A 10,590-nucleotide genomic window follows, 5' to 3' on the forward strand; every position below is an offset into this window, starting at 1 on the left:
CCAGACGCGCAGGCTCAGTAGCGTGGCTCACGGGCCTAGTCGCTCCGCGGCATGTGGGATCCTCCCAGACGAGGGCTCGAACCCGTGTCCCCTGCATTAGCAGGCGGACTCTCAACCACTGCGCCACCAGGGAAGCCCGACAATTCTTTATTATAGAATATCTACTACCCAGCATTTCTGCATATACTAAATACAATGATATTGTATTACTAACAACTACACTGATGTTTAAGAAAGTGATAAACACCCTTGACTTGACAAAGATTAAATTTTATTCCATGTTGTTTTAATATAAGTATTTTTATCAATTATCTATGTATTTATTTGATATGTATGTGGTCCTTTATTGTGGGTGTCCCCTGAATAAAGTTATGTTGAGACCCTAACCCCTGGTACCTCAGAATGTGGCTTTATTTGGAAATAAGGTCATTGCAGGTGTGTTTAGTTAAGTTGAAAAGAGGTCACACTGAGTAAGATAGGTCTCTCAATCCAATTTTACTAGTATCCTTGTAAGAAGGCCATGTGAAGACAGAGACACACAGGGACAATATGACAATGAAGGTAGAGACTAAGTTATGCAGCTGTAGGCCCAAAACATCAAGTTTACTGGCAAACCACCAGAAGCTAGGAAGAAGCAAGGGAAGATTGCCCTCAGGTTTCAGAAAGAGCATGGCCCTGCCAACAACTTGATTTTGCACTTCTAGCCTCCAGAACTAAGAAACCATAAATTTGCACTATTTTAAGCCACCTAATTTATAGTATTTGGTTACAGGAGCCCTAGGAAACTATTACCATCCTCAAATGCTAAGATGTAGCAGTAGTGCTCTAAAACAGACTTACCATATACTCCCCACGCCATCCTAGTTTGCTTGGACACCCAAGTCTAGGAACAAATGGCTTTGCCAGCTCTCCACCCTACTAAACTGTATTGCTCTCAAGGCTTTGAGAAAATGAAAAGTATCTTATTTTCACATACACAAAAAAACTGACAATCTAGACATGTGTGAACTTTGTTTTAATCAAGCCATTTGACTATCTATAAGGTTTCTTTCCCCAAAATTCTAGGTAACAAAAATTTCTTTACATCTTATCTATCTGTAGTGTAAGTAACTGACAATTAGCCTTTCTGATTGTAATGTAAGTGCTGGACATTAAGCTTTTAATTGCTGAGGAGGCATCCCCTTCAAATACATCCATCTTGAATAAATGCACTGCCAGCTATACAAGTAAAGAGTAAGGATGCCCACCCATGAAGTTCCCTTTCTTCAGAAAGGTAGACCCATATAACTGACCATTTGACTGACTGGCTTGCTTTTTCCCTTCCCATGCTTTAATTCCTGCTTTTATATTTTAAATTCACCAATAAAGAGTGAACCCACAAAACCCTAGGCACCCCACTCTCAACCCCAATAAAAGCAAAACCCCAAGCCCACACTCTCTTTCTACCTGATACCGCACTGGGTAGCCCCATACATGCTGTGTACCCTCCAGGATCTGTGAGTAATAAACTTTGTTTTTTTCAAAGTTTCCTGATGGTTGTTGCTAAAGTAAAGTGCGTCTTGCAATCATAATAAGAACCATAGCAATTATACTCCAATAAAGATGTTAAAAAAAAAAACACTGCTGATCACAGATCACCATAGCAAGTAAAATAATTTAAAAGTTTAAAATATTGTGAGAATTACCAAAATGTGACAGAGACACAAAGTGAGCAAATGCTGTTGGAAAAATGGTACTGAGAGACTTGCTTGGTGCAGGGTTGCCACAAGCCTGCAACGTCTGAGAAGTGTAATAAAGGTATGCCTGTATAAGTTTCACAAAAACAAACAAACAAAAACCGCAACAGACTGAAACCAACTGCAAACACTATCTTACTAGAAACATTAACACAGGTTGAAATAAGTAGAATCCCTCTTTTGACAAAGTGTAAGCTACTATATGTGCACTCAAAAATAAAAAATAATGCACAAGATGCCAACTCACCTTATTAAAGCCTTTCTCCTGCAACATGGTCTGCAAAGCTCAATCAAATGAGGTACTTTAGTCTATACAAGCACTAAAAAACCTATTAAGAAATTTTTAAATACTAAATTCAAATCACTTATGAAGAGGACTTACAGCTGCCAATAATTTATATTTAAAATTTTTCCAAACACCAAACCCAGATAAAGACATCACAAGAAAATTAAAAAACAAATATCTCTAATGCAAAAATCCTCAACAAAATACTAGCAAGCTAAATCCAACTGCACTATTAAAAGAATAACACATTATGACCAAGTGAGATTTATCCCAGGAATGCAAGAATGGTTCAACATAAGAAAATCAACATAATATACCACATTAATAGAGCAAAAGGAAAAAAAAACACATGATTATCTCAACAGATGCAGAAAAAGCATTTAACAAAATCCAACACCTTTTCATGATAAAAACATCCAGCAATAGAAGGGACCTTGCTTAACATGAAAAACAGGATTTATGGAAAACCCACAGCTAGCACCATATTCAAGGTAAAAAACTGAGAGCTTTCCCCCTAAGATCAAGAACAAGACAAAGGGGCTTCCCTGGTGGCACAGTGGTTAAGAATCCGCCTGACAATGCGGGCGACACGGGTTCGATCCCTGGTCCGGGAAGATCCCACGTGCCGCAGAACAACTAAGCCCATGCGCCACAATTACTGAGCCTGCACTCTAGAGCCCACAAGCCACAACTACTGAGCCCGTGTGCCACAACTAATGAAGCCCACACGCCTAGAGCCCGTGCTCCACAACACGAGAAGCCACCGCAACGAGAAGCCCGCACACCGCAACAAAGAGTAACCCCCACTTGCCGCAACAAGAGAAAGCCTATGCGCAGCAACTAACACCGAACGCAGCCAAAAATAAGTAAATAAAATAAATAAATTAAAAAAGAAACCAAAAAACAAACAAGACAAGACAAAGATGCTCACTTTCCCCAGAGCTATTCAGAATTCTACCGGAAGTCCTAGCCAGAGCAATTAGGGAAGAATAAGAAATAAAAGCTACTCAGATTGGAAAGGAAGAACTAAAACTATCTCTATTCAGAGGTGACATAATTCTCTATATAGAAAATTGTAAAGAATCCACAAAAAATCTACTAGAGCTAATAAATGAATTTAGCCAAGTTGCACAGTACAAGATCAACATACAAAGATCAGCTGTTTCTACACACAAGCAGTGAACAATCTGCAAAGGAAATTTTAAAAACAATTCTATTAATAATAGTACCTAAAAGAATAAAATAGGTAGGAATAAATTTAATCAAGGAGGTGAAAGACTTGCACGCTGCAAATTACGAAATACTGCTAAATTTAAGAAGACCTAAATAATAGGAAAGGTATCCCATGTTCACAGAATGTAACATTAATAGTGTTAAAATGGCAATACTCCCCAAAGCAATCTTCAGATACAATGCAATCTCTATCAAAATTCCATAGGCCTTTTTTGCAGAAATGGAAAAGGTGATCTTCAAACTCATGGAATTGCAAAGGGCCCTGAATAGCCAAAACAATACTGAAAAATAAAAACACAGTTGGAGGGCTCATCCTTCCCAATTTCAAAATTTACTACAAAGCTACAGTAATCAAAACAGTGTAGCAGTAGTATAAGAATAGATGTACAGACAAATGGAAGAGAATTGAAAGTCCAGAAGTAAACCCTAACACATATGGCCAATTGATTTTCAACAAGGCTGTAAAATGATTTTTAACCATTCAACTGTAAAAGAATCTCTTCAACAAATGGTGCTAGGAAAACTAGATAACCACATGCAAAAGAATGAAGTTGGACCACTACCTCACTCTATATAAAAAATTAATGATAATTAATTTTAATTATAAGTAGGTCAGTGACCTAAATATCAATATGAGATAAAACTATAAAACTATTAGAAGAAAACATAGGGTAAATCTTTATGACCTTAGATTTCATGATAGATTCTTAGATTTTACACCCAAACACAAGCAACATCAACAACAAAAATAGATAAATGGACTTCATACAAATTAAAAATCACTGTTCATCAAAAGACATTATTTTAAAAAATGAAGACAATCTACAGAATAGGAGAAAATATTTGCAAGTCACTTATTTGATAAGGGTTTAGTGTCCAGAATACATAAAAAATCTTACAACTTGACAACAGAGGCAAACAACCCAAATAAAAAATGGGGAGAGAATATAAACAGACATTTTTCCAAAGAAAATATACAAATGGCCAACAAGCACATGAAACAATGCTCAGTATTACGCATCATTAAGGAAATACAAAGCAAACTCACCAGGCACCACCTCATACCCACTAGGATGGCAATTAAAAAAAGAAAGAAAGAAAAGAACAAGTGTTGGTGACTATACAGAGAAATAAGAATCCTCCTACATTGCTGATGGAAAAGTAAAATGGTGCAGCCACTGTGGAAAACAATCTGACCTTTCCTCAAAAAGTTAAACGTAGTTAACTGACCTAGCAATTCCACTCCTAGGTACAGATCTAAAGTAACTGAAAACAGGGACTTAAACGCTTTTTCACAAACGTTCATAGTAGCACTATTCACAATAGGTAAAAGGTGGAAACAATTCAAATGTCTATCAACTGATGAATGGATAAACAAATTGTGATATATACATACAATGGAATAGTATTCAGCCATAGAAAAGGAATGAAGTATTGATACATGCTTCAACTTCAATGAATCTTGAAAATATGCTAAGCAAAAGAAGCTAGACATAAAAGATCATGTATTACATGATTCCCTTTATATGAAATATCTGGAGTAGACAAATCCATAGAGACAGCAGGTAAGTGGTTACCAAAGGATGGGGGTAGGAGGATATGGAAAGTGATTAGTTAATGGGTACAGGGATTCTTCTGGGATAATGAAAAAGTTCTGAAACTAAAGAGAGGTGGTGATTGTACAACACTGTGAATACACTAAATGTTAGTAAATTTTACACTTTAAAATGGCTAATTGTATGTTATGTGAATTTCATCTCAATTAGAAAAATAGAAAGAAAAGTAAATAAAATAAAACAAAACAAAATAAAATAAAAACCTTTCCAAACAGTGGTGTAGTAGTGATCTGAAATTTGGGCCTGTAAGAAATGCTGAGATACCAAGAACAATTTTTTTTTAATTTTACATCTTTATTGGAGTAAAATTGCTTTACAATGTTGTGTTAGTTACCGCTGTACAACAAAGTGAATCAGCTATATGTATGCATATATCCCCATATCTCCTCCCTCTTGCGTCTCCCTCCCACCCTCCCTACCCCACCCCTCTAGGTGGTAACAAAGCACCGAGCTGATCTCTCTGTGCTATGCAGCTGCTTCCCACTAGCTATCTATTTTACATTTGGTAGTGTATATATGTCCATGCCACTCTCTCACTTCATCCCAGCTTACCCTTCCCCACCCACCCTGTCCTCAAGTCCATTCTGTACACCAAGAACAGCTTAAAAAATAGAGTTGTACCCTATTTTTAAGTGAATGCTAATTATATACGTAAATATATAGAGATATAGATATCTCCAAGAGTAATAAATTGCTTTGCAAAGATATTAGTCTTTTGCAACCATTTTGAATTTCAATCCTAAAATTAACTGTCATCTACACACTTTCCACCAACAAAGAAATGATTGAATATACTTTTTCAAACTATATAACATTCCCCACACCCTGCTAAGAATCACTACTACAAATAAAAAATTGCCATTATGCCATTAAAACATGATTTGATTTTTTTTAATTTAGCTCATGCTTTTTCAAGATATATGTATTGCATAAAATGAAGTTCCTTGTATAGGCAAAAAATTTATGCCACAGAGGATTGCTAATTTCTCTGATCAAAAAGATGACCAGGCGCTTCCCTGGTGGTGCAGTGGTTGAGAGTCTGCCTGCCAATGCAGGGGACACGGGTTCGAGCCCTGGTCTGGGAAGATCCCACATGCCGCGGAGCAACTGGGCCCATGAGCCACAAGTACTGAGCCTGCGCGTCTGGAGCCTGTGCTCTACAACAAGAGAGGCCGCGATAGTGAGGGGCCCGCGCACCGCGATGAAGAGTGGCCCCTGCTTGCCGCAACTAGAGAAAGCCCTCGCACAGAAACGAAGACCCAATGCAGCCAAGAATAAATAAATAAATTTATAAAAAAAAAAAAAAAAGATGACCAGTTATCCAAACACAGATGTTATGACATAAATCAATATTTCCATAATATAAACATGTGGATTTCATTTTTAATTCTGCAAATTAGGAAATTATTATATCAAATCCTGTGCCTTCTTCTTTGCTACAAAGCTTCTGGTTCTCTCCAACAATTGCCTAGTTTTTACCTTTGTTTTTGTTTGCATCGGTATAAGAAAATCCTGGTGCTTGTCCTGTTTTTCTGCCAAAAAGGCCCCAGAGGTTTGGACCAGTCTTGTGTTTTCCACCTTTTTCCACTGTGTGGCACTGAGCACATTTTTGAACAAAGATCTTCTTGCCTGCCTCAGCATTTGCCATTTTGTTCTGCAATGAAACATTAAACCACAGACCAAAGAAAATATCAGATTTGCAAGGCTGGATAAAAGGGAATTTCATCACTTTGACTGAAGTGAATACTAATGATATTAAACCAAAATATAATTTAAAGCAGACATGCTTTAAATTCTGAGTGCTCAAAAACACAAACATATTATAGCATCCAATTTTATAAAGAATCATCTCACTTATCAGGTTTATTTTGAATTTCTAGCCATTGCTACTTCAGAAACTGCTGTTGGTATAAGCCTGGTTTTCCTTCAGCCTTCAAACAATTACAGTAATTTACCTAAGTCAACAATATTCTATTTTTCTTTTCACTTCCAAAAAGTAGAGGTACAAACAATGATGTGAAGCATATATGTCTAAATTGGTATTCCCTTACTTAAAAATAATCACATAACAAATTGGAAAGGTGATTAAATATGATATTTATTATGATTATTTACATGCCTGCAATAATAGACAAAACTATAAAATATCTTACAGAAATGAGGCCACAGAAAGCTACATGTAATACATAATTTCCTATTTACCTTACACTCTCAGCTGTAAACAAATCTACCAGACTAAATCAAGCATTACCTAAAAACCATCAAACATTACTGAGTTCAGTCAGCATTAGTACATGTAGTAGAAAATATACGGTTCTAAGTAAGGAAGGTTTTATTACACAGTGATAGATATACACAATAAATTCTGACTAAAGATATTTTGGTAAGACTGCCAAAAACTCGGGGCTTCCCTGGTGGCGCAGTGGTTAAGAATCCACCTGCCAACGCAGGGGACACGGGTTTGATTCCTGGTCTGGAAGATCCCACATGCTGCAGAGCAACTAAGCCCGTGCGCCACAACTACTGAGCCCGCACTCTAGAGCTCACGAGCCACAACTACTGAGCCCGCGCACCACAACAACTGAAGCCTGTGTGCCCTAGAGCCCGCATGCCTCAACTACTGAGCCCACATGCCACAACTACTGAAGCCCGTGTGCCTAGAGCCCAGGATCCGCAACAAGGGAAGCCACCACAAAGAGGCGCCCTCGTACCGCAACGAGGAGTAGCCCCCACTCACTGCAACTAGAGAAAGCCCACGCACAGCAATGAAGACCCAGCAGCCACAAAAATGAAGACCCAAGGCAGCCAAAAACTCTGATGTACCTAAATAAACCTTCCATCAAAATGATATAAAAACTAAAATAATTTAACTTATTGAAAAAAAGGTAGTTTGAAATTGCTAATGAATGCAGTACCTGGGTTTTGTTTTCCTGCAGTTTGCATTCTTTAAAGAATGGTTGCTGGGGAGGTGGCAAGGGGATGGATTCCACATAAGAGTTACTGTTACAGAAGTAATGAAATACCTAATTCTTGACAGTACAGACGTACAGTTTCTAAGCATATTTTTACCTTCCAAACTCAACCGAGAACTAGAAAATGTTTGTTATTCTGACAATACTGAAAAACAGTATTGTTTAACTAAAGTAACTATTACTCAGAGAGAGGCTAGTACTTCATATACAGTAACTTGCAAAATTAGTTATCTTCCTAACTTTTTAAAATCTATGTGGAAACCCAAATCACTGTCAATAATACACTTAAAGGGAAGACAGAAGTTTCCTTTGGGCAGTATCCAAAACAACTCAGCTGTTAATCAGTGTTTTAGGTCTGATAAAAAGGGAAGGAAGAAAACACACTTTATCCAAGAGAAGCTTACTTTAAAATTCCAAACTTCAATAATTTCTACCTGTGTGAGTTTTACCAACTCTCTGTACAGGTACAAAATTCATTGAGCCTTTGAACAAGGGCCATAGAGAGGAAAACTTCAGTCACAAAAACAAATGTATGGCCTTTTAGCAAAATGCATTCACTATAACAATAAAGTTGTATAATATAAAAACAAAATGTCATCTCAGTACTAACTAAAGAAACTTTCTTTCCAATTTTTATATAAAGCAGAAAGATCAGATTGATTCTTATACCAATTAAATTTTACTGGTAATTCAGGAAACTAGACTTTTTAAAAAAAAAGGAAAAAACAAATTTCTTTACTCACATAGATTTTACATGCAAGTCAGTTATAAGAAAATACACTGATACATTGTCACTGTTCAAACTACCAGTATTTCACACAGTTAAAACACTGCTGCCATATTTAATCACTGCTGTGCAAGTATCTACGACCCCTCTTCAAAGTGCATTAAAACCAGTAGATGCAGCAATGGCAGCAAGGGAGGGGGCAGGAAGACTAGGAAGGATATCAAGGGAATTCACTTTGTCTTATAATCATTTGGCACTCTACTAGTATTTAGTAATTAAGAAGAAATATCTCACTGAAATAGGCAAAGATATGACATCTGGTATGAGAATGATCACTCATCCAAAAACGAAATAATTCTAAAGCTAAACAGACCAGGCTAAGAGTAGCAAACAATTTCACATGCTTACTACGTGCCAAGCATAGTATAAGCCCTTTATATATTATTAATGTATTTAATCCTCACACCAGCCATGTGAGATAGATACTATTAATATCTCTATTTTTACAGATGAGGAAAATGAAGCCCACAGGGGTTAAGTTGCTTGTTTAAAGTCACAAGTTGGTAAGAAGTAGAGAGAGACGGTGAAAGGTGAGAGGTTTAAATAAATAATAATCCTAGACTTTCAATTTTAACAATTCCCTTCTAAAAGTGATCTAGGCAACCCTGTGTTGAACATAATGTCTGACACACTGCAGATGCTAAACTGAGTGACAGTACTTAAAGAGGAGTAAGTGAAAAACTTTTTAATACTGGTACATACCATTGTCATTTCTAACTTTGCCCATAAAAAGAGGAATGTGGTAAGAACAATCAAGACACCCTTAAAGTTTTCGAAGTTTACAAAACCCAAATAATTGAAGTGATGAAAGAGGAAAGGGAAGCTCACTAGAATATTTTAAAGATGAATACTACACAGACTTCAAAAATTAAGTGGGATTCTGCATGTTGCAATGAAAAAAGTACTGCAGTGGAGTGCATACAAAGATGTGACCCTGGGTGAATCACTTGACGTCTATGCACACACATCCCCCCGCCCCCCGACACACACAGGTGTCTATAGCCTTCCCCTTTCTAAGCTGCTGTGTTTGAACCTCTGAACTGGAACAAGAATCCAGCTTTCCAAACTCCCAATCTGGACTCCTCCATGCCACCACCTCCATTTGGAGGCTGACTTCTGCAACAGGGCTGAAGGCTCGACTCAAAATCAGTCCACTCATAAATTAGAAAGGCTGCAGAGAGGTCCCTCTCTAGAAACTGTATTCTGTAGCACTTTTAGGGATACCCAGGCCCCACCTGGCTGGGGCTAAGGCGAGCTTCTTACTAACCAAACGGTTGGATCCTCCTCTCTGAGTGAACCCAGGCCCAAATTGCATCGTGGCCCACAACCGGTGCTCAGATCACATGAGGGCCCGGCTCACCCCCTCCTAGCTAGGCCCATACTTACCACAGGGCCAGCGGCTCCGTCCTCCGCTTCCCCAGAGAACCTTTAACGTCAGCTCTGCGGCTGCTCGGCCAAAGCGTGCGCCCCAAGTCCGGCGGTCCGGCGGCTGCAGCGCCTCGAAGGCCGCAGTGAAAAACCGGGCCTGCATGTGCTTCCGGGCAGACGCCAGCCAGTGGCAGGCGGAGCTCCATCGGCACCGCTGATTGGCTCCCAAATCCCACGGAATCGCAATTCTCGCAGGGGCTTAAAGCCTCGCGCTGCCGAACCGTCACTGAACGAGTCTAAATGTGACAGTGAGGGTCCGGCTTTGTTTGTTTCACTTTTACCTAACTGAAGAGTTAAATTATCTATGTATATTCACAATATGTACCAGCTCTTGCTTGAAGTAGGAATTCAACGTTTTATGAATGGTCCGTTAGTATTTGCGGGAGTCAAATCACGTCAATAAAAGAATAAGGCAACTACTTATTCTGTGGGCAAGACACGGTGACAAGCAACTTGTAAGGACAAACACTGACCTGAAGCTCCAATTTTCTATGAGTTATAAGCCAGCTGGGGCAAGATTTAAGTACATTAA

At 38.4% G+C, this 10,590-nt stretch overlaps 1 protein-coding gene across 1 annotated transcript in view; it reads right to left on the reverse strand.

The window, feature by feature from the left end:
• Positions 1-10,067, reverse strand: part of LOC118898515 (cytochrome c 2) — a 28,210-nt gene extending 18,143 nt beyond the window's left edge. Inside the window, exons 1-2 of the mRNA XM_036858973.1 lie at positions 10,017-10,067; positions 6,351-6,525 (exon numbers count right to left, since the gene is read on the reverse strand). Of these exons, the coding sequence (XP_036714868.1) occupies positions 6,351-6,519 (169 nt within the window). The 5' untranslated portion in view covers positions 6,520-6,525; positions 10,017-10,067. The remainder of the gene's footprint in view (positions 1-6,350; positions 6,526-10,016) is intronic.
• Between the last annotated feature and the right edge of the window lie 523 nt (positions 10,068-10,590).

This window comes from Balaenoptera musculus, chromosome 7 (genome assembly GCF_009873245.2).
Source record: "Balaenoptera musculus isolate JJ_BM4_2016_0621 chromosome 7, mBalMus1.pri.v3, whole genome shotgun sequence".
Lineage (NCBI taxonomy): Eukaryota > Metazoa > Chordata > Mammalia > Artiodactyla > Balaenopteridae > Balaenoptera > Balaenoptera musculus.